Below are 24,083 nucleotides of genomic sequence, written 5' to 3' on the forward strand. Positions count from 1 at the left end.
AAATAAGCCTATACTCCACTTTTTACTTCCGAAATCCTTCAGCAGTCCCCCCTAGAAGCAACTATTCTTATCAGGGGTTTTTGTGAATATTTTGCAGAAACAACCTACATTCGTATGCTGATGCCCTCTTTTAAATATGTACAAATGATAGCTGATTATCCGCCTCATTATCAAATCCATTCTGCAAGCCTGAGCCTTAATGGTCTTGAAATGTGTGCTATTTTTAAGTTCAACAATTTTTTTTTCATGCAACTTTTTATGTACTATCCCCAGTTACTGATTAATTTGTGGCTGATTAATGTCAAGAAAAAGTGTTCACCATCAGGTTTGTTTTTGTCCAGAATTTGCAGTGCAAAAATATCTTCTAGAGCTGACGAGCTGATGCTCTGCCCCATTGAAAGACTCTCCATAAAGCTATGAACAGAATTAGCTCTTACTTAGACATATAGGTAATTTATTATAAGTATTCATGGAGTCATTTGGCAGATGATTAATTTCACAAAATACTAACTAAAGCACAACCTCAAAGAAACATGTAAAAATATTTCATTTGAGAAGAGATAAAAAATGATTCCTATTTTTAAATCCTCGCAACAATTAAACAACAGCAATGCATCCTGATGTCTCTAAAAGTAAGATCTCCCAAGCCACGGAATTTGGGCCATTCCAAGGTGGAAGTTCCTTGTAACCTAGGAGAGAATCCGTTCTAATCAATTTCTAAGGAAGCGTCCCATAAAGAAATCGGACTTCTCCTCCCCTTGAGTTGCATAATGGGCCCCTTGCCCCTGCCTGCCCACCGGTGCGGTGCACTGACCTGTCATCACGGCGTCCCCGTTGAGGTACAGAGCCATGCCCAAGAGCATCATGATGCCCAGGGTGAGGATGTAAGGTCTCCGACGGCCCCAGCTGGCCTGGCAGTGGTCGCTGGCTAATCCCACCACGGGCTGCAGCAGGAAGCCTAGGACGGGGCTGAGCAGCCACACCATACTGTACAAACTCTTGGGCAGCCCCACGCTGAGCAGGACTGGGGTCACATAGGCTGCCTCCACCGCGTAGCAGAACTCCCGGCCCAGCATGGCCATGCTATGCATGATGAGGTTGCTTGTGGGTCTCTTGGGTGGCTCCACGGGGTCAAAGGGTTTATCCTTGGCCAGGGACTCACAGGTCTGAATGCCAAGCTGTCCCATGTTGCCACCCATGGCCACAGGGTGAGGAACCTGCCTGCAAGCCCAGCACCTTCTATGTGGCCCTCTGGTTTCTGGCCCAGGCTGGGTTTGACATGGAGCCCGGCCGAGCGGCCGACAGAGATGGTCGAGCTGGGGGAGGGGCTCAAATTCTTTCATGCCTCTAAGATCACAAGTTATGATGAGAGGGAAGGGGGTGGGGTCAGGCAAGCGTGAAGGAGATTAGCTGCTGTGAGCCGGCTGGCTCCTTAGAATGCTTGTCTAAAGTAATCTTTCTTTGTGCTGTTCTCTTTCTCCCTCTCTGTCTCTGTCACATACACACATATACATATCTTCTATTACATACAATCACATACATAGCTTTGAGATGATGGAGCTGCATGATGCAGGTGTCAAGTCAAAATAGGAATGCATCACTATCTCCTTCTAAACTTTTTCTAGATACAAATATTCTGTTTCCCTGAACACAAGTTTCTACACATGCATCTCAAGGTTAATTAGACTTAAAACTGTGGGAGCTCGTGTCCTTTCTCCAGTCTCTAGCTGTCTTACAGCACTGTGACATTTCCCTTCATTGCACTTAACACACTTTATAATTAGTTCTGTGTTTATTCTATTTCTCCTGTGTTAGTCTATGATCCCTTTAAGAGCAGTGATCAGGTTTATTTTGGTCATTATGGTATCCCCAGCATCTTGCATGATCTCTGATACCTACTAGGTCCTCAGTAAGTATTTGCTAAAGCAAATATTGAGTGAACAAAGTGTATACACTACATTTTGTAGTATCAGTCAACTGCCTGTTTGCTCAGGTCCATTCTGAGCTCCTCCTCACATTCTCTATATCATTAGAAACCACATTTCCCAGGCTCCCTTGCTCTCTGGCTTCTAGGTAGATTGGGCCAATGGAAGGCATTGGTGGGAAGACTGGAGCAGGAGGGAAATCATGTTATTTTCCTCCTTCTCTTTCTTCTGCCTGAATTCTCCATGGCAGTGGGTGCATCTCCACAGTGGGTCCAGCTTCCCAAAGGCAACCTTACCTCCTTAGTCCTGGTCACACTACCTTTCTCATCAACCCCTGCAGACATAGGAGTGGCCCTATCTTCCCTGTTGTGGTTCACATCTGGATTGCCTGTCTGTCACTGGCTTCTCAGCTCTTTCATCATCAGTGTAATTCTCTATATTACATCTGACTGACTGATTGATTGATATTTCACCCATCCCCCACCTGCCTCCTTCTGGCAACCACCAAGTTGTTCTCTGTATTTAAGGGTCTGTTTTTTGGTCTTCTTTTTTCTTTGCTTTGTTTCTTAAATTGCATATATGAGTGAAATCGGCATTTGTCTTTCTCTGATTTTTTCACTTAATCTTATACCCTTTAGGTCCATCCATGTGGTCACATATGGTAAGAGTTCATCTTTTTTTTATGAGTAATAGTCCATTGTATATATATACCACATCTTCTTATCCATTCCTTATCAGTGGACAGTTGGATTGCTTCCTTATCTTGGCTATCATAAATGTTGCTACAAGAATCATAGGGATGCCTGTATCATTTCAAATTAGTGTTTTTGTTTTCTTTGGGCAAATACCCAGTAGTGGAATTAACTGGATCATAAGGTAATTTTATTTTTCATTTTTTGAGGAACCTCCACACTGTTTTCCCCAGTGGCTACATCAGCTTGCATTCCCAGCAAAAGTGCAGGAGGATTCCTTTTTCTCCACATACTTGTCAATACTTGTTTTTCCTTCTGTTTTTGATTTTAGTCATTCTGACAGCCATAAGGTGATTATCTCATTGTGGTTTTGATTTGTATTTCCCTGATGATTAGTGATGTTAAGGATTTTTCATGTGTCTGTTGGCCATCTGTATGTCTTCTTTGGAAAAATGTCTATTCAGGTCCTCTGTCCATTTTTAATTGAATTATTATTATTATTATTATTTTGATGTTGAATTGTATAAATTCTTTACTTATTTTGGGTATTAACTCCTTATCAGATATGTCATTTGCAAATATCTTCTTCCATTCAATTGGTTGTCCTTTTGTTTTGTTGGTGGTTTCCTTTGTTGTTGAAAAGCTTTTTATTTTGTTGTAGTTCCAATAGTTTAATTTTGCTTTTGTTTTCCTTGCCAGAGGATACATATCTAGAAAAACGTTTCTACAGCCGATGCCAAAGAAATTACTACCTATGTTTTCTCCTAGGAATTTTATGGTTATAGCTTTCACACGTAGGTCTTTAATCCATTTTGTTTATTTTTGTTTATGGTGTAATAATAAATTTCCTCTGTTTTAAGACTCTGAGTGGGTCATATTTTCTTTGCTGGACCATGAGTTCCAGTGAAAAGTCTCTGGGGGAAGAGGAACACAATCTTAAGGGGAGGACCCTAAAATGGTTCAAGAACAAGACTCAGAGTCAGAATATTAAAATTTAAATTCTGGTTCTGCCTCTTCTTAGCAGTATCTTCTTGGGCAAATCACTTAAACTGGCAGTTCCCAAACTGTGTGCCAAGATACCCCAGGACACCACACTGAACTCAAAGGGGTGCCTCAGGATATTTAAAATTTTGAAGATAGTAAACAGAGTGAAACTCAACATCTGTCAGACACCCCTTGAACTATCAGTGAAATAGTTCACACTTTCAACATAAGATTGCACTCTAATCCTTTCAAAGAAGCCAACAGTATATGAAGACAAATGTGGAACAGAAAATGGGCGTAGTAGTGTCCAGTCTGATTTTGAGGCATGAGAAGCTGTACAATGTCCAACACATATATGAGCCATAAGTGTGTTAAAAATGAAATAAAAATAAAAATGCTTTCTCTCAATTTATGTGTATTATTTATTTTTACAAACAGCAAATTAGCTGTTAGGGCATAAATACTGAAGTTGTTGGAACCTAATTGTTTATAAATTGAATGGTTAGATATTTCTTTTGACCTAGGGAAACCACAAAAAAATTATTCAGGCCCAGAGGAAGACGTGAACAAAGAAGGTTTAAGACCATCTGAGCCTTGCGTTCTCATCTATACAATGAAATCTGCCCCCAACTACCCCTGTGATTGTTGAATAGAGACTGGGATACGATATATAATGAATGTTTTGGCCTGTCTACCCAACATCCTTTCTCCACTCTTTCCATCCTGATGGGACCTCGATTAGATTTCAGAATCCACCCCTTCCTCACACACCCACATGCTTCCAGCTAGCTGAGTCCAGGGGAGGTCCAGGAGCAGGTTGGTTTTATCTAAGGACAACCCTACCTTCTCTGATAAAGACTGGCGTAGGACTGACCATCAAAAGAAACATAAGACAAGATTTGCTGATGGTTTCTGAGACCATCTCTTCTTCTGGATGTCCTTGTGTATGGTATGAGATCTAGAACTTATTACCAGGCTGAGGATAAAGTGAACATACGGAGGTTGGCAAGTTGGCAGAGCCAAAAGAATGTTGGGAAGTAGGGTCTGGGTGACCAGATTCAGACAACTGTAAAATCCTTCTGGATTTGAGGTATGTGAGCCAAAACATTTCATATTTTGGATATTGTTACTGCCAGCTAAAGGCATCCTGATGTGACACAGGGAAGAGTATTTTGCAAGTTATAAAGTGAAATGTAATTGTAACTGAAGTCAAGAATGTGCTTGGAGGAGTGACGTGAATACAAAGAGGCCTGGATGCAGTCAGTCGTCTTGTTCCATGGGATTTATTTATCACCATACAGTTTGTATCACTTCCTACATTGTAGGATCAAGAGAAAAGTGCAAATCAGTGTATATCAAACTATACATTCAAGAATAACATTTCTATGTATTCAAGAATATAATCTGTCCTTCATTAGAATTTGCCATCTTCAATTTCCTGCTTCCCCTCCATCCTTCTTATAGCCTCCTACATTCTTCTCACCTGCCCCCTTGCCTATTCCTAAGTCTATACTTTGCCAAAAGATCAAAAGAGAAAGTGTAGCATTTTCTGCACAAGGTCTTAGACTCTTCAGAAGCAAAGTATGGGTCACTAACAAAAGCTATTATTGGGTGCCTGGGTGGCTCAGTTGGTTAAGCAGCTACCTTCAGCTCAGGTCATGATTCTGGAGTCTTGCTTCGGGCTCCCTGCTCAGCGGGGAGTCTGCTTCTCTCTCTGATCCTCCCCCCTTTCATACTCTCTCTCATTCTCTCTCTCTCTCAAATAAATAAATAAAATCTTTTAGAAAAACTATTACTAACTTTATTTATATACGTGTATTTTTAAAAAGTTTATACTCTACAAAATATAATTTTTCATTCAAACATTTGATATGAAGTCAATTAATCACAGAAATCAACATTTTGAGCTAACCCATCTGTTTATTTACAGATTTTTGTCAACTAGCTTTTATTCTTCCCCTCATCAGCCCTTCAGCAGATACTTTTTGAGCACCTATTATGATAGTAACAAAGGGGAAAAGACTTGGTTCATATCCATTAGGACAGTGCCACTCAAAGTGTGGGCTTTGAACCAGCAGTATGATAATCAGCTGGAAGCTTGGCAAAATTGCAGATTCATGGGTCTAGCCCTAGACATAGTGCATGAGAATCTCTAGGGGTGGGCCTAGAAACCCATATTTTAACAGTATCTCCAGATGATTATTCTGTGTGCTAAAGAAACTACTCTAGGAGCTTATCACTCATGAATAGTTATGTAAACTACATTAAAAGCAATGACTATCTTTGGATAAATGTATTAAGTGCAACAGAAACATAGAAAGGGCCCCTAAGAATAGAACTAAAAATTACTGAGCACCTAGGATGTTCCAGGCACATCGTAGGTCTTGTCTTAGACACCAGATTGACTGAGTGATATTTGAACCCAAGACTTTTGACTCCAAATTTCACAACCACTGTATGAAACCGCCCTAGGGCTGAGAAACACAGGAAGTTTCACAAAGAAGGCTGTGTTTCAGCCAAGTCTCAGTTTGCTAAATCAGCAACATGGAGCAAAAGGGACTGACTAGGAGTATTGTTAGTGCTGCTTTAACACTACAGAATATGGAAAGGAATGGAAGCAAGAGAGAGCGCCACATAATTAGGAACTTAAGGCAATGCCTTGTAAAGTGCTGGGGAGCAGGGAGTGCAGGTGGGACTAGACAGCTAGGGAGAAGTCTTGTTATAAATAAAGAGTTGATACGCTATATAAATGGATTTATATTTTGTTATACAAGAAAAAGAGAGGACCATTGAGGAATTTTACAGGACTGAAAGACCAGTTTGGGAGGATAAATATTACCAGTAGAGTAAACATGATACAAAAATAAATGAAGGCAGTCATACTGGAGGTCAGAAGTCAGGTAGGCAAGCTGAGCAGTAGGCCAGGGCAGAGATGACAGGGGCCTGAATGAAGGCACAAAAGGTTTTGGACAGAAAGGACTGGTCCAGAGCTATGAAGATGGAACTGATAGCACTTCACTATTGAGATGTACTTCTTTATTAAAGCTTTACGAAGTTTCCACTATGGGCTAGGTGCTGTTCTTGGAACTGGGGATTTAGCAGTGACCAAAACCCACAAAGTCCTTCATAAAGCTTTCATTCTAGGGTGCCTTGGTTAAGAGGCAGTTGGTTAAGAGGGCTGGGGCTATTCAGTATAATGTCATTAATGATATAGGACATGAAGGAAAACAAAATGGGTGAGGAGAGAGTGAATGATGAAGTGGCTGCCATTCTAGGGAGGGGTCAGGAAAGGGTGCTCCTTAAGGTGACATTTGGGCAGGGGGCCTGAAGGTGAACTGAGGGATAAGTCATGGGTCTACTGGGGCAGAGGCGGACATGGTGGGCATGGAGGCTGGAGACTGGTAAGAGGAGGAAGAGTTTAGAAGGACTTCCAAATGGATGGTAATTTACTGAGAAAGAGACATGGGTGGGTGATGCTAAGAGGCAGCCACACAGAGGAGCCAGACTCTCAGTATGGTGGTCTAGACGGAGAGTGGGGATTTTAAGAAAGAAATCTCAAGAACATTTTCTAAAATTCCAATTCAAAGAGACTGGTTGAATGATTTTCTTATCACATAAAGAGGATCAGACTTTTCTATCTAAGGACTTCATTTTGGTAAATAGTAGAGACAAAGTTATTTCAATGAGCCACAAAATGGTTTTTAAGGGCTATTTAAAGGACTTTCTTAAAAGCTTTTCACAAACTTAAAAGCCCAATTAAACTTTAGGAGAGAAAAGGCTTTATTTAATAAAAAGCATTATATTTATTCATTTAAGGTACATTGTTAACATTCTAATTTTTTTTAAAGATTTTATTTGAGAACAAGCAAGAGATAATGAGCTGAGAGAGCGCGCGCACATGTGAGCGAGCGCGCATGTGCGGGAGCGTGCATGTGGAGGCATGTGTGCCCACAGAGAGAGGAAGAAGCAAGCTCCCTGCTGAGCAGAGCCTGATGTGGGCGGGGCTTGACCCCAGGACCTTGAGATCATGACCTGAGCCAAAGGCAGATGTTTGACTGAGCCACTCAGGTACCCAATTAACATTTTAATATTAAAAATATAATCTATCAAATTGAAAGGCAGAAAAACTGTTACCATTTAATAGTGGTAAACTGAAAACATTCCTAAATCAAAAGCCATGATGTTAACCATTTTCAGAATTCAATTGTTAATCAGTAATCAGTCTTGTTTCTTGATTAGAACAGTTGATCCACTGTTCCTTCATGTTTCCATACTTAGAATTTTATGTATTATTCTATATTGAACATGTAATATTCAAATTCAAATTCATTCAAATTGAATATTAAATTCAATTCACAGGAGGCCTGGAACTTAGAGATGAGCGCTGGGCTTATTACTTTCAATAATTTTATCTAAGGTAAGCTGATTGACCTCTTCCTGGCTGAACCCAAATTCTCGAAGTATCTCTTCAGTATGTTCTCCTACAAAAGGATCCCTTCTGGATGAAGGGACAGCTGGGGTATCTGACAGCAGCGGTGCAGGGCGGGGACTCACACCCTGCTCCGCATCAGTGAGAAACGAGCCCCGTTCTTTGTTATGATCGTGGTGGGCAACCTCTTCAAATGTCAGAACTGGGGTCACACATGCATCTGTGCCGTCGAAGATCTGACACCACTCTGCCTTTGTCTTCTTTGCAAATACATCTGCAAATCTCTTCTTCATTTCTGGCCAATCACTCATGCTCATCTGATGAGGAAGGTCATCAGACTTTAGCCCAAGTCCTGAGATAAAAACACAATTTCTTACATTATTATGCTTTGGGTGGAGTTATTATAATCAGTGAAAAATGCATTTTGACCTTACCATACTGTCCCTAACAGGATGTTCTGTAAGTTTCTCAGCTGGGTCAAGGGAGGAAATTCAAACTCAACTTGAAGCTGGAGACAATGTCTAGAGGTAAGCGGCTAGCAGGACTCCAAAGAGACTTCCCACAGCCAAGATTTTATTATTTATATTTCATCAGAAGTAGTCTATTTGTTAACATAATTTATAAATAAATAAAACAATTGTGTTGATATGCACACAGAAAAAGTTCATGAAAGCCACATCCCAAACTTTCCCAAAGTGGAAGGACAAGGGAGAATCTTTACTTCTTAATTGACCAATTCTGTACCACACTTTTTTCTAAAACATGCATTATTTTGAATTATTTTTCATTTTTAAAAAATTGTCATAGCATAAAATTTGTAGTAATTCTGCTTTAGATTTCTGAGGAACTGCCATACAGCTTTCCACAGCAGCTGCACAATTTTCCATTCCCACCACTAAGGCACAGGCCTGCAGTTTCTCCACAAACTTGACAAAACCTCTTGTTGCCTGCTTCCCTTTTAATAATATTCTGAAATTTTAAAATTTTTAAAAATTCTCTATTGCTTACTGATTACACTACAAGAGTCTTGTTATCCCAAAATATCATAAAATTCGGAGTTGTCAGATTTCTTTGCCCCAGAAAGACAGGGTCCTACTACAATAGAATTTGTACCTTCCCAAAACCTTGTATATTTATGTTCAGATACTGAGGAGTTCAACTGTGTATGGTCTCGAAGATCTCAAATATAAGGTAAAATAAATGAGGTACATAATTAATACTACCTAAAAAAATCATTATAGATGTGGCCATTTGTCCAGTTAGACCTGAGCGAGAAGTAATATATATGTGATTAGTAAAGTACTATTTTTGTAAATGAATACTGTAAAAGAAAGAAAATGCTGAGGCATTTTTGCATGGCATGTGTAGATTAGCCAAAGCTGATTTAATATGCTAAGTCAGCCTGAACCAGAAACCCACCTATCAACTAAGGATCCCTAGTGAACTCTGCAGGGAGAGAGGTTAAGGATACCATAAAAGGCTGTGGATGCAAAGAGAAGAGGCTATAAAAAAAATCAGGGTGGTTATAGAGTTTAGACTTAGAAAATCTAGAACGTGGCCAGAAGATGACGGGCTGGAACAATTAGCCTGCTAGAAAAACATCTCATTTCATTTTCAGTATTTCCAGAAAAACTCATTCATTGTGGCGGAGTGTGCATGTTAGAAATGATCATACCAAACACATACGTTTTAAGATAACAAGATACACTAAGGAGAGAAGTTAACTTCTGGAATGGCAGTCAGAACCTTCAAAAACCTGTTCTTAATTAAAAGCAGCAAGAACCTTGGCCCAAATGGTCAGAATGAGCCTTTTCATAACTCTGGAAATTAAAAGTTTACAATAATCCAAAGAGCATTTATTCAAGAAAAACAACTGCATCTCAGTAAGATCAGTGAGACTTGCAGTGTTATAACTTGCACAAATTTCATCCCTTTCTCCCCAGCTCAGGGGTAGCCATCAAAACCAACAGGCTTCCATCCATAGTGCTGTCATGGTAAGAAGAAACTAAGTTGAGAGCTTCCCCAAAATCACATCCCCAGAGAACTGCCATTTGTCTAGCAGCTCCCTGAAAGGCTCCATTCTCAGGGCTTGTCTTCAGTCTGACTTAGAGCTCACAATGCCCTATTCCTAGAACATTTCTGACACGTGTCAAAAAGATCAGAGGCAGCTGTTTAATATCATAGCTATCTGAGGTGGCATTCCCTGTGGGGACTAAAAAGAAGCTGACAAAAGTGGGGAATAGGATATACATGAGGGGTTTTGAGATGTTCCAACATATTCCTGAGAATTTAGAAAGCACATGTGTAGGGCTGTGAGCATGCCCAGGAAAAATCTGAAAAGGTCCTAGTATTTCACCTCTGGCGACCCTGAGTCCCCATATAAGCAAAACGCGAAGGCACAGAGTACCTCAGAAAAAGATGGGAAATTAATTGGTTCAAAGCATTTAAGGATATCCCTATCCAATCATTACCTGATCACCAAGCTAACTGAACAGGCTTCAGTAGCTTCACGTACCAAAGAATACAGATTTAGTCCAGGAAAGTCATTAAATAAACAAACAGTGGAAATGACAGACCCAGGACTGGGGAGAGGGGAAGGGAAGGTGAGACCTAATGTCCACAGCTGCCACATTACATTACTTAAAATATCAAGTTACAACTAAATTTGTGAAGCATCCAAAGAAGAAAGAAAATATGACACATACGCAAGACAAAAAGCAGTGAACAGAAACTGTTCCTGAAAAAGCCAGATATTGGACTTACTGGAAAAGACTTTAAATCAGCCAGCTTGACAGTTCAGTACCATGCTGAATTGGTGGTCACAGCTTTGTAGTAAAGCTTGAAGTCAGGTAACATGATGCCGCGAGCTTTGTTTTTCTTTTTCAACATTTCCTTAGTGATTCGGGGTCTCTTCTGGTTCCATACAAATTTTAGGATTGCGTGTTCCATTGAAAAATGCCGGCGGAATTTTGATCAGGATGGCATGGAAAGTATAGACCGCTCTGGGCAGTATAGACATTTTAACAATATTTATTCTTCCAATCCAGAAGCATGGAATGCTTTTCCTTCTTTTTGTGTCTTCTTCAATTTCTTTCATGAGTGTTCTGTAGTTTGAGTACAGATCCTTTACTTCTTTGGTTAGGTTTATTCCAAGGTACCTTATGGTTCTTGGTGCTAAGGTAAATAGAATCTGTTCTCTAATTTCCCTTTCTATATTTTCACTGTTAGTGTATAAGAAAGCAACTGATTTCTGTACATTGATTTTGTATCCTGTCACATTACTGAATTTGCTGTATGAGTTCTAGTAGTTTGGGGATAGAGTCTTTTGGGTGTTCCATATAAAGTATCAGGTCATCTGCGAAGAGAGTTTGACTTCTTCGATACCTTTTAATTCTTTCTGTTGTCTGATTGTTGCTGGTAGGACTTTTAGTACTATGTTGAACAACAATGGTGAGAGTGGGCATCCTTGTCATGTTCCTGATCTCAATGGGAAGGCTGTCAGTTTTTCCCCATTGAGAATGATACTCATTGTGGTGTTTTTAATTTTTAATTTTTCATTAACATATATGTATTATTAGCCCCAGGGGTACAGATCCATGAATCGCCAGGTTTACAAACCTCACAGCACTCACCATAGCACATACCCTCCGCAATGTCCATAACCCAACCACCCTCTCCCTACCCCCTCATTGTGGGTTTTGCATAGATAGATTTTATGAAATTGAGGAATGTTCCCTCTATCCCTATACTCTGAAGAGTTTTATACAGGAAAGGATGCTGTATTTTGTCAAGTGCTTTTTCTGCATCATTTGAGAGGACCACGTGGTTCTTCTCTCTTCTCTTTTTGATTTGTTCTATCACATTGATTGATTTGTGAATGCTGAACCATCCTTGTAACCCAGGGATGAATCCCACATGGTCATGGTGGATAATCTTTTTTTTTTTTTTAATATTTTATTTATTTATTTGACAGAGAGAGAGATCACAAGTAGGCAGAGAGGCAGGCAGAGAGAGGGGGGAAGCAGGCTCCCCGCTGAGCAGAGAGCCCCATGCAGGGCTCGATCCCAGGACCCTGAGATCATGACCCGAGCTGAAGGCAGAGGGTTAACCCACTGAGCCACCCAGGTGCCCCGGATAATCTTTTTAATGTGCTGTTGCATCCTATTAGCTGGGATCTTGTTGAGAATCTTGGCATCCATATTCAGCAGGGATTTTGGTCTGAAATTCTTTTTGATAGGATCTTTGCCTAGTTTGGGGATCAAGGTAGTGCTGGCTTCACAGAAAGAGTCTGGAAGTTTTCCTTCTGTTTCTATTTTCTGAAACAGCTTCAGGAGAATAGGTATTATTCTACTGTGTATTTACTCCAAAGATACAGATATAGAGAAAAGAAGGGCCATCTGTATCCCAATATTCATAGCAGCAATGGCCACAATCACCAAACTGTGGAAAGAGCCAAGATGCCCTTCAACAGACGAATGGATAAAGAAGATATGGTCCATATATACAGTGGAACATTATGCAGCCATCAGAAAGGATGAATACCCAACTTTAGGAGAAGGAAAGGAAGAGTGAATTGGGGTAAATCAGAAAGGGGGACGAAGCATGAGAGACTGTGGACTCTGAGGGTTTTGGAGGGGAGGAGTGTGGGGAAATGGTAAGCCTGGTGGTGGGAATTAAGGAGGGCACGTACTGCATGGGGCACTGGGTGTGGCACACAAAAAAATGAATCTTGGAACACTGAAAAAATAATATAATAAATAAATAAATAAATAAATAAATAAAATATGTTCAAATCACTGAAGGAAACCATGTCTGAAAAATTAAAAGAAAGTTTGAGAATGATGTCTAATCAAAGAGAATATCAATAAAGAGGCAGAAATTATTGAAAAATCAACTAAATAGAAATTGGTTAAGCATCTGCTTTCAGCTCAGGTCATGATCCCAGGGTCCAGGGATCGAGTCCCATATTGGGCTCACTACCAGCAGGGGAGCCTGCTTCTCCCTCTACCCCTCCCCACTGCTCGTGATCTCTCCCTCTCTCTCTCTCTCTCTCTGACAAATAAATAAAATCCTGAAAAAAAAAAATTGCGGAATTGAAGAGTACAATAAAATACGAACTTCATGAGAGGGACTCAACAACAGACATGAACTAGCAGGAGAGAGAATCAGTGAGCTCAAAGAGACATGAACTGCTTAGCCAGTCTGAGGAGCAGAAAGAAAAAAGAAAAGAAAAACAAACAGAACTTCGGAGACCTGTAGGACACAATCAGGAAGAGCAGCACATAGAGAAACTGGAGCTTCTTCCACACATGCCTCTGCCCTTGTTTCCTGGACTTTCCTCATAGCCTGGCCCCGAACACCAGTGTTCACTCCTGCCTCAAACAAAGAAACCGAGACGGCCTTCTGCCCTCAAGCCAGAGGGAGATGATGACAACTCAGCACTTGCTGAAGGGAGAGAAACAAGAGCAAGCACTCAAACACGTTGATGAAATACAAGATAAAACACACTTAATGAACATGGCAGAAAGGAGATTTTGAAAACAGAACAGGACCGTAACAAATCCTGCCAAAGAGGTCAGAACCGACTGCGAAAATCCCAAATTTGGGGGTGAGATCATTTGTCAACCAACCACAAGGGTCTGCACTGCTCAGGGAGGAGGTGTCGCGTTATCTGACAAGAGTTGAAGTGGCAGAATTTGAAGATACTAAATCAGGTTACAGAATAGAATAGTATTTTGATGAAAATCCTTACTTTGAAAATAAAGTTCTCTTCGAAGAATTTCACACGAATGAGAGTAGTGCTCCACTATCGAAGTCCACTGAAATCAAATGGAAATCTGGAAAGGATTTGGTGAAATGTTGAAGTCAAACATAGAATAAAGCCAGCAGGAAGGGACAGCCTGAGGAACCAGAGGCCTAGCTTCTTCAGCTGGCTATGGACCATTCTGATGCAGATGAGTTCGGAGAGGTACTTAGAGATGGTGTTTCACCAAATCCACGACAGTACTACTTGGTTCCTGATACAGATGATGAATAAGGGGAAGGAGAAGATGATGATGATGATGATGACGAAGAAGGTATGGAAGACACTGATGAGGATGAAGATGAAGAAGATAAAGGAGATAGGGAGAGGAAGGAGAGGCTGATGAAACAGAAGATGACTAATGGAATACTGACGGAGTATAACCTTCCTTTTTTAATTCTCTCCAGTGTCTGGGAGCAATTTACAGTCTTTTTCCTGCTCCCTACTCTTGTGCTCATTTGTCCTGTTTTTTTTGAAGTCTCTCTTCTTTCCTTTTATACCATGGTTCTCAACTTATTTTGGGGAGAAATATCTGGAGCAGAATACTTTGGGAAAAGAATGTCTATCCATTTCTGTTCCAAATTTATTTTTATCCCTTTCTGTCTCAACAAAATCTTGATGGAATCAACGCCACTGTGATCTGTAGGAAAAAATAAAAACCTGCTCCCTTAGTTATGTTGGAAGTTGGAGGGTGCTAGGCCCTTGTGTGGTAGTACATAGAATTCCAGCTTTTTTTTTCTCCTTTCTCTGTATATTGGGACCCTGAATAGCCAAAACGATCTTGAAAAAGAATAAAACTGGAAAACTCACACTTTCTAATTTCAAACTTACTACAAAGCTACAGTGATCAACACAGTGTGGTGCTAACATAAGGAGAGACATGTACATCAATGGAACAGAATTGAGAGTCCAAAATAAACCCTTACACTTGTGGTCACCTGATTTTCAACAAGGACGCCAAAACCATTCAATGGAGAAAGAACAGTCCTTTTGACAAACAGTGCTGGGGAAACTGGATAGCTATATGCAAAACAATGAAACTGGACGCTTAGCTCGAAAATTAACTCATAATGTAACAGAGACCTAAATGTGAATGCTGAAACTATAAAAATTTTACAAGAGAACATTGGAGTGAGACTACAAAATTGGGAGTTCTCCGAATAACGCCTATGTAATATTTACTAAAGGATAAGTAATATAAATGTGCTAACAAGCTTACATGTTATTAGAACTCAACAGTATCTATAGCAATTGATTAGAACTCAAAATCTTTTTCAATGAATATACTTTATCACTGTCATTTAGAATTGCCTGTGAATGAGGATGACAAAAAGCTGAATGAAGTTTAGTCATTTTCATTATTATATTTACATTCTCTACAGACAGTGCATGAACACACAAGGTTTACGTCAGGTACAGACTCCACTGTGCTCTGTGCTCTGTGCTCAGCCCCTCCTGTAGCATTGTTCTGTCCTGAATTTTGAATTAAGATCTTCCATTCTTAGTTTCATTTCTGAACAGAAAAGCTTTTATTATCTAGAGAAACCATTCTGTGCTGCATTTCTCCAACTATATTTAAGTTAGTGAAGTTAATATGGTTGATCAGAAAATGCTTGCCGATGCTTGCAAAAAAGACAATTTCAGCTATATGCAAATAACTGTAGGTAGTATTCCATCAGAAAAGCTACCAAATGTTAACAACACAACTCCACACTTGAACTTGAAAAGACAGATGTGCCATGACCAGCTTGTCACACTACTACATTATACGCTCTAAAACTTCTTAGATACTCAGGTATCCATAAAGAAAACTTTAAATTCAAACATGTTACAAGAACAAAATAACATCAATCCAATTATTTAATTAGGGAAGAAGAGATCTCAAATATTTCCTGCTAACTTGTGGCCACGTGCAAAAAAAGACAAGAATCTGCAAGAAAGGTATACTGCAGAAGCATCAAGTGATAATAACATATTCCGATAAAATCTTATTCACCAAAGTCACCCTGTACTCGTGACTCCTGACACTGGGAAAGACTAGAGGTGACATCTGTCAAGGAGTAAGAACTGGTAGAACCAGCAGGTCAATTCTAAGGAAAAATAAGACGTGGGCACACAAAAGCAGTATAAATACCCAATACTACTGACCATGAAAGGTGATTAAAAAATTGAACTTCCACAAAATGGACTGTTTTTTAAAACTCTGAGCTGTTTTCTAGACTTGCCAAATTACCTATTAATTTAAAACACAAGGGAAATGCCCCATAATATAATGATGGTTACAATGAGGTAAACTGTAATGTAGCTACATAGCAAAGACATAATGAACTTCAAAAGGCTCCAAAATAGAGGGGAGATGGGGGAGGCACATGACAGTTACTTACCTTTGATCAGCAGCTTGTAGAACTGGGGCTCTAACGCTCCAACAGCCATGAAGCCCCCATCTGCCGTCTTGTAAGTTGTGTAGAAAGGTGCTCCACCATCTAGTAAGTTCTGTCCTCTAGGCTTTTCCCACAGTCCTGTTTCTTGAGATTTCCACAGAAAAGAACTCAGGTATGCGGTTCCTTCCACCTTTGAAGAAGAAACAGGATAGAATATGAATCCAATACTTAAACTATAAAAGCATGATTAATTCCCACTTGGATTTTTTTTTAAACATTGGTATAAAAATGTTTCTTGGTAATTAACAAAACTTTGATATTTCATGAAAGTATGTTAGAACAAGATTATGATACAGGGTTTCTCTACTATTCAGGTCAGAAGATATTTTTCAGAAAAGACTTAGAAGGAACTACTTTTGTTCTCCCCTTCAAATAAAACTGCCAAATGCTGACAATTTTTGATGTCAAGGGAGGGCACATGGAAGTTCATTATATATTCTCCCTTTAATTATATATGTTTAAAACTATCAGGATAAAAAGTTAAAAATAAAGCAAAGAGGTTTTTAAAAAATCTATTTTTGATCTCAATACCTATAAACACATATATGTAGATCCATGAAGAATATCACATTATAAAGGTAAATCATATTACAATTAAATTTAGCTTATTTTAGTTTGACTCCAACCCCAACAAAACTGTATTTGAGCATTTAATATATTTTAATTTTAACAATCACTAGAAAGTTACAAAATAAACACAACAATATGAATGGCAGATATATGGGGTTTTTGAGTCCAGACAACTAGTTGAGGAATGCCCATTTCCCACTGAGTCCTGAAGTAACAGTAACAGATTCATATTCTCAGGTGTAATTGTTACAGGCTGGATGCATGGGGCTATCCAAAGAAAACTACTTCCCTATGCTTATGACTTTGTGATCCTAATGATTCTAGGCCCCCAGTGAGAAGGCCATCAAAGCACCCTTGTCTCAAAGAGTTAGAATGGAGTGGGCCTATGGAATTCCTCACAGTTACTGGCTGTGAAACAAATACAAAATGTATCTCTGGATATATCCTGATTTTCCTTTTTAACCTGAAATCTCATGCACACCTCAGTTTATGGCTCTGACATCTGACATACCAAATAGTGTATTCTGTATAGGTGGCCTAAAGAGGTGCTTCTTTTGAAACAGGGTACACAGATTTTAGAGAGTCCCCATATCTATATATACACATGTACATATACAGACACACACATAGAATGAGACACCACATATAAAGACGCATACGCACACACACATGAATATACATCTATGTAAAATCTCACCGGGTCACCCACGCCAGAAACAGGGGAGTCAGGACACCTACAGGGCTCAGTTGGTTAAGTGGCCAACTCCTGATTTCAGCTTGGGTCGTGATCTCAGGGTCCTGGGATGGAACCCTCGGGATTCCTGCTCAGTGGGGAGCCTGCTTGAGGATTCTCTCTCCCTCTCCCTCTGCCCCTCCTCTCACTCAAATGCACACACATACACGCTCTCTTAATAAATAAATCTCAAAAAGAAAAAAAAATGAAACAGGGGAGTCAGCCTTGCTTGACTCCTCCCTCTCCCCTCACTGCTAATGCATCATCAAATCCTGGCAATTTTACATCTCAGAAATAAATAGCCCTTAAACCCAGACCCATTCTATCACCAACGACTTTAGTGCTCCCACTTCTCTCTCAGCAACCACCCAGGAACTGTCTCTCTGCCCCCAGTCTTGTCTTCCTCATCCATCTCCATTCTCCCTCCAAAGACCTGCCCAAATGCAAACCTGTAGGGGTGCTGGACTGGGCTCCTTCCAAGGCGCTGCGACAACTTGGACAAGTTTCCATGCTTCGGTTTCCTCCTCTTTAAAATAATGTATTCCAAGCGAAACTGCTGATTTGAGGATGAGGAGAAACTGCATGGAGGAAGTGCTCTGCATAACACAAGGCCCGGGCTCAAAGCGGGGCAGTGAAAAAATGCAAAGCCTCATAATGTTGGAGTCTCCCCAAAAAGCGTAGAAGGAAGGTCTAGACTGGCCCATTTTACTTTAGCACTTGTAAGAATCTTCTCTTTCTATCTGCTAAGGGAGCCTTCTGGAGCCCAGTTTCAAATGAAGATTGCTTGAAAAATGTATATGAAGCACAAGAAATAGTGTGGGGAAAATTGTTGAACCCAACATTGGAATCAGATGAGCCATGGAAAGTTCAGAGAATTGATTCCACAAACAGATAATCAATGATGACATTCTGACACATGTAAAGGATATGAAGCTATTTTCAAGAAAAGGATGTTCTTGGTAATATGGGTTCCAACTTCGAATCCCACCTCTCTCTTGTCCTATTCAGAAAAGAATCTGAGGCAGCTGCCCATCAGACTTGGGAACAACTGGGAGGTTCATCACGTCCCCTAATTAACACTTACCATGCTTACGTCAATGACCTGACCTTTGCCAGAGCGCGTGCGTTCAAATAGAGCCAACAGGATGCCCAGCGTGCACATGAGGCCACCACCGCCAAAGTCAGCCAGTAGATTCAGTGGGGGAAATGGATTCTCACCACTTCTGCCAATTTTTGACAAGACACCTACATCATTTAAAAAAAAAAAAAATCAGGGAACAGTACCTATAAATTTAATGTCTCTTTTAAATAAATACATGAACACCTTAAGAGTAATAACCAGTCTCTCTAAAGGCTGACATAGTGAATACTAGTACGTAATGCTTTTCCAAATCTAAACTTATTCAGCATATCTATAAACAGGCTTTCCTCCCCAACAAGGCTCCTTGTTTTGTTTTTCACCTTTTTTTTTTCTTCTCTAAAACTTTATTCCAACTAATGCTTTCAGAATTTCATTACTCAGTTTTTACTCACTGAGTTTCAGGGAAAAAATTATCATTAATTACTGTTACCAATTTAGTTCATCAATTATACAACAGGATAATCCACTGCCATTCTTATTAGAAAGAGACACAAGAAAATAAACACAAGAAAAATAAAAGTGACTACATTTAAAAATAGCTGGAAAAAACAATTCTATCCTCACTCTTTTCCTCAACCTTTCAATTTGTTCTCACAGGATATTTGAGACTCAAAACTCAAAAACACACACTTTCTTAGGATCCTAGGATTGGGTCATTCTAAGACTCAATCTCATAGGTAAAAATTCTAATAAAGTGATAATACGACCTGAAAACTAGAGGTATTCAGTAAAGTCTAAAACAGTGACTCGGGCAATGATTCTCAATTAAGTTGGAAGGAAAGGGGAGTCAGGATGAAACAATATTAGCATTTTCAAACTATAGGACCATCAGGTCTCTTTACTTCCTGGTAGGGGCTTGACTGAGAATTGATTATACAAATGCAGTAAGTAAATGTTACTAGCCAGAGTTTATTATTCGTCAAATGTGTGAAGACAAGGAGAAAGGGGTTGAGAATAACTGTTCCAGAACAAACCAACCCCTCCTTTTTAATTTTAACTAGGTTCCATGGGCAAAGTGGGGCTTGAACTCACAACCCTGAGATCAAGAGTTGCATGTTCCACTGACAGAGCCAGCCAAACCCACCCTTTTTGAACGACCATGGTTCCCTTATTGATTTTCATTAATATTTAAATCTGCACCTTTGAAAATTCTTTGTAATTAGTGTAACTGTCCATCTTGACTGGGACCAAAAAATTATTTTCTCGATGTACCTGACAAAGCCAAATAGTTGATGTCATGGCCTGCTACTTTAGAGAATCTTCCAGACTGGCCAAATCCACTCAATCTGGCATAGATAAGCTTTGGATTCTCCTTCCGCAGAACCTCTGGGCCTAGCTGGAGTTTCTCCATGACACCTTAAGAGGAAAGTAACAGTGATTTTTTTTTTTTAAGAGAATGAAACTGAGCATATAATCCCATCACTGTGGCAAACAAAAAATGGCACTCTTCCAAGTCATACTAATAACATTTGTTGTGGGTTTTAGCATGTTTCCAATAATTAGGGACACAAAGAGTGAGGCCACCATTTCTGGAATGAATGACATCTGCCCCAGAATAGTTTATCCCTCCAGCCCTTCCTTCTTTCCCTTCAGGCATATCCAAGTTCCTTCAGTCCCCATAGTATGCCTTTCATTCCTTGAGTCAGTGCCTTTATAGCTCCCCAAATCCTCTGCTTAGTCATTTATTAGAAATGGTCTGTTCTCTTAGAACAGTTACCTTGGAGCTTTATTTGGTCAAAAATACACTTTCAAAAATGGCTATTCCTTTCAGGATCTTTTCTTTTTCTGTACCTTTATCATTGCCCACCACTTTCTACCTCATGCTGTGCTTATGTGTGTAGATATTCCATCACCTTTGGTATCAGCTTAGAATCCTCTGGTAGGATTCATGCCTGATCTGTTTCCTCGGGCCTCTACATACAGTACCTAGCATGGGTACCTTCACAAAAGGCTCAGCAAATATCCATGGAAAGATTTGCTAAAATAGCATCTAAGAGTTCTTATAAGTACCATTTTGCACAAAATTCAGATAATTGGCACTTTAAATCTCCTGGGACTAAAGATAATAAACATTATACAATAATTTTCTTGTCTTTGTCTTCCTAAAGCTATGTAAATTGCCAAAAAACAAAAAAAACCAAAAAACTCTAGTCCTCTGCTTAAATAAACACCAGCCACAATTCTCTCACCCAGCAGCTATGCCTGTATTCAGGGCTCCATTTTCCCCCTAATTCCAAGACCCTGGAATCAACCATGTTGAGCCTCCACCTTTAAACAGGGCATTATTAAATTGTGATACAATCCTAATTATTAAATTATTATAATCCTCCAATCTGCTGTGAGGATAAATGAGTGAACGAACCCCTTTAATATGTCTGGTGCCCCACAGGCATTCAATTCATTCACCAAACATTTTCTGACTTCCTGCTATACACCAGGCAAAGCTTTGGTTTAGTACTTGAGCAAGTTTACCCCAGCAGCTATGCGAGAATGGATGCAAGTGGTGCTAGACCCAGACATCAGCTTTGAAAAGGCTGTTGCAACAGTGTGAAGGAAGCTACAGCAAGTATGGAAAGCCAGAGTGAGAGCAAGGAGGAAGGATGTCTGGATTCCTGATAACTGTAAGCAAATGAGTGAGTATTTGGAGTTACGGATGGAGTGCAGGCTTATGATTCAGGCACCTGGGTGGCTTGCTGGTTCCATTTACTGAGAGAAATAATAGAGAGCGAGGAGATGCTATTTTAGGAGGTAAGATAATGGGCTTGTTTTGGGATTTGTGGAAGTTGCCATGCCTGGGAGACAGCCAGCTAAGATGTGCAGAGCTTGTGTAGTCCAGCGGTCTGTGGCTCTCAAAGAAGGGGGAGGAGGTACAGTTATGTATTTGTTATATATAAAAGGGGAAAACAGTCTCGGAATAGATAAGGTGGCTCCAGGGGTCAGAGTGTAAACTAAATTGATCTGAAGCCGGAAATTGGGAACGGGAATGCCAGGATTTAACAGTGTTAGCCTGGGTCAGAGGATGGCTTTTAGAGGGTACACCAACCCCCCCAAACTGTATTAAAACGACTATGTACCTATCTGCAGTTTTCCAGGTGGGGAATCTCTGGCTTTCGTTAGATTCTCATAGGATTCGTGACCCTCAAATAATAAAGAAAAGCAAATGCAAAGAGGCGATTAGAAAAATGAGGAATTTGGGAAGGAGCCGGGAATGGGTATAAGGAGAGCAGGGCAACAGCGGTATCTAGGATTCCAAGTACGGACGATCATCTCAAGGGGCGAATGGTCAACAATAGCAAACGCCACAGAAAAATCTAGAAAGACTCTGACAGGGACGGGTCCGAGTGGGAACAGGGAAGGAGTGTAGCTGGCGTAGCTTGTCTAACGACCCGGCCCGGCTCCTCCCTTCGGCGGGGACCCTCCCGCGTCTAGTCCCCCAGCGGCGCCGCGGAGGCCCCCGGGGCTCACCGTGGCGGAAGGGCTCCAGCACCACATCCGTCCGGGCGCAAAGGCGCCGCAGCACAGCCGCCCCCTGCGGCCGCTTCAGGTCCAATGCCAGGGAGCGCTTGCCCCGGGCCAAGAAGCTCAAGTCCCCGCGGGCACCCAGCCGGTCCACACGCACCACCTGCGCCCCGAAGTCAGCCAGGACCATACCGCAGTACGGGCCCGGGGCCAGGCCACCCAGCTCTAGCACCGAGATGCCATGCAGCGCCATGGCTCCCGCGTCTCCAAGTGCAGAAGTGTCCGGACCCACTTCTAGCCCTGACCGCCGGAAAGGCTTGTCCTCCCGGGGGTCCCTCCCTCTTGCGCTTGCGCGGGGCCCTGTCCTGGAGTCTGCGCACTGGGCGGATTCCGGCCCCACCTCCTGGCCGAGTCCAATGGGCGCTTTTCCCTTTGCCTTGGCCTCTGGCCTTTGAGGCGTTGCCTGCCACCTGACTGAGAAAGGATTATTTTTGCATCCCTCTCTGCCTAGACTCTGTTAAACTGAGGCTTTAAAAAAAAAAAAAAAAAAAAAAAATTTTTTTTTTTTTTTTAACAAAATATCTGTACTAATTAACCAGCACCAAAAAGGAAGTGGTTAGGAGCATTCTACCAACAGGAGCTGGAGAGAGGCTTTTATAGAGAAAAGCAAGTAAATGATTGGTTAGCAATAGATTAAAGTCTACTTGGCTGTTTGTGATGGGTTGTCCTTAGGTTCCAATTTCATAACTTTGAGGCCTTTACAGGATTAGATTTTGGTTTGTTTAGTCGGCTGCCAGCGCACTGGAACCACAGCAGTCCAACGGCCTCCTTGTTTTATTAATATAACACCTCTTTGTCCCTCTCTAGCCCGTGTACCTACCTCTGTTCAGACATAAGCTTCCTTACCCCCTTCTTTGTTTTATTTTTAGTTTAAAAAACTTAAAAAGAAAATTGCAAAGAATGATAAGACATTCCAGAATGACACAATATTTTTTCATTATTTGCTTCCAGACTACTGTTCCTAAAAAATAAACAGTATACATATAGCTTAGGCTAACAACCAGGATCAGATTCACATGAGTCAGAGATATTACCCAGCATCAAGTTTTACTAATAGGTTCAAAGATACAGGCCATGGAAAGGCTCAGCCAAATGAGAGGTCTGGAAAATCTCACATGGCCCTTCTTTCCTACATTGGACACATACCCTCTGTTACAGATTGAAATATGTCCCTTCAAAATTCATATATTGAAGTCCTACTTCTCAGTACCTCAGAATGTGACTAGGGCTTATAAAGAGGTAACTAAAGTTAAATGAAGTTATATGGGTTGGCCCTGATTAATATGGCTGGTTTCTTTATGAGAAAAGATTAGGACACAGAAAGCAAGGACTGAGGGATGGCCATGTGAGGACATAGCAGAAGGTGGCTATCTGCCAACCAAGGAAAAGAGCTTCAGACGAAACCAAACTTGATTTTGTAACTTTAGCCTCTAGAACTGAAAGAAAATGGCTACTGCCCAGCCTGTAGTACCTTATTATGGAAGCCTGAGAAGACTAATACAACTATTAAGAGGGTTGGGGGCGGGGGCAGTTAGGATGTTTTGTTATAGCCCTAGCAAAATAATATACCCTCTGACCCATGACTATAGTTTAGGTCTCTAATGAGTTTCTCAGGTACCTAACAGACTTCATTTTACATCCCAGGCAGTTACTTAGCTCTGGAACCATGCTTCTTAGGTTTGGGGTTTATTTAGCATAAGTAAAGGGCTATCTGTCCTCTTCTTCTAGCAGCTATCATTCATCTATTTACCCAAGATAAATAGGTACAAAAGGTACAACTGACAAGGAGAGTCACCTGCCTTTTTCTTTATCCCTCAAGTCATCCATGTACTAAAGGGAGTAAATA

At 40.7% G+C, this 24,083-nt stretch overlaps 2 protein-coding genes and 1 pseudogene across 2 annotated transcripts in view; 1 reads left to right on the plus strand and 2 right to left on the minus strand.

Annotated features, from left to right (window-relative positions):
* Positions 1-1,227, minus strand: part of SLC45A2 (solute carrier family 45 member 2) — a 31,243-nt gene extending 30,016 nt beyond the window's left edge. The window contains exon 1 of the mRNA XM_032851289.1: positions 815-1,227. Coding sequence (XP_032707180.1) covers positions 815-1,199 — 385 coding nt within the window. The 5' untranslated portion in view covers positions 1,200-1,227. The remainder of the gene's footprint in view (positions 1-814) is intronic.
* A 6,592-nt stretch (positions 1,228-7,819) lies between these two features.
* On the minus strand, positions 7,820-22,519 carry AMACR (alpha-methylacyl-CoA racemase). The gene is made up of 5 exons (XM_032851286.1): positions 22,184-22,519; positions 19,931-20,074; positions 18,662-18,822; positions 16,218-16,404; positions 7,820-8,382 (listed from the first exon to the last, which is right to left on the minus strand). The coding sequence occupies exons 1-5, from the start codon at positions 22,428-22,430 to the stop codon at positions 7,973-7,975; spliced, it is 1,149 nt and encodes a 382-aa protein (XP_032707177.1). The 5' UTR covers positions 22,431-22,519; the 3' UTR covers positions 7,820-7,972.
* LOC116864072 lies at positions 11,192-14,195 on the plus strand (annotated as a pseudogene).
* Positions 22,520-24,083: the final 1,564 nt, after the last annotated feature.

This window comes from Lontra canadensis, unplaced genomic scaffold (assembly GCF_010015895.1).
Source record: "Lontra canadensis isolate GAN:19392208 unplaced genomic scaffold, GSC_riverotter_1.0 scaffold5, whole genome shotgun sequence".
NCBI lineage: Eukaryota > Metazoa > Chordata > Mammalia > Carnivora > Mustelidae > Lontra > Lontra canadensis.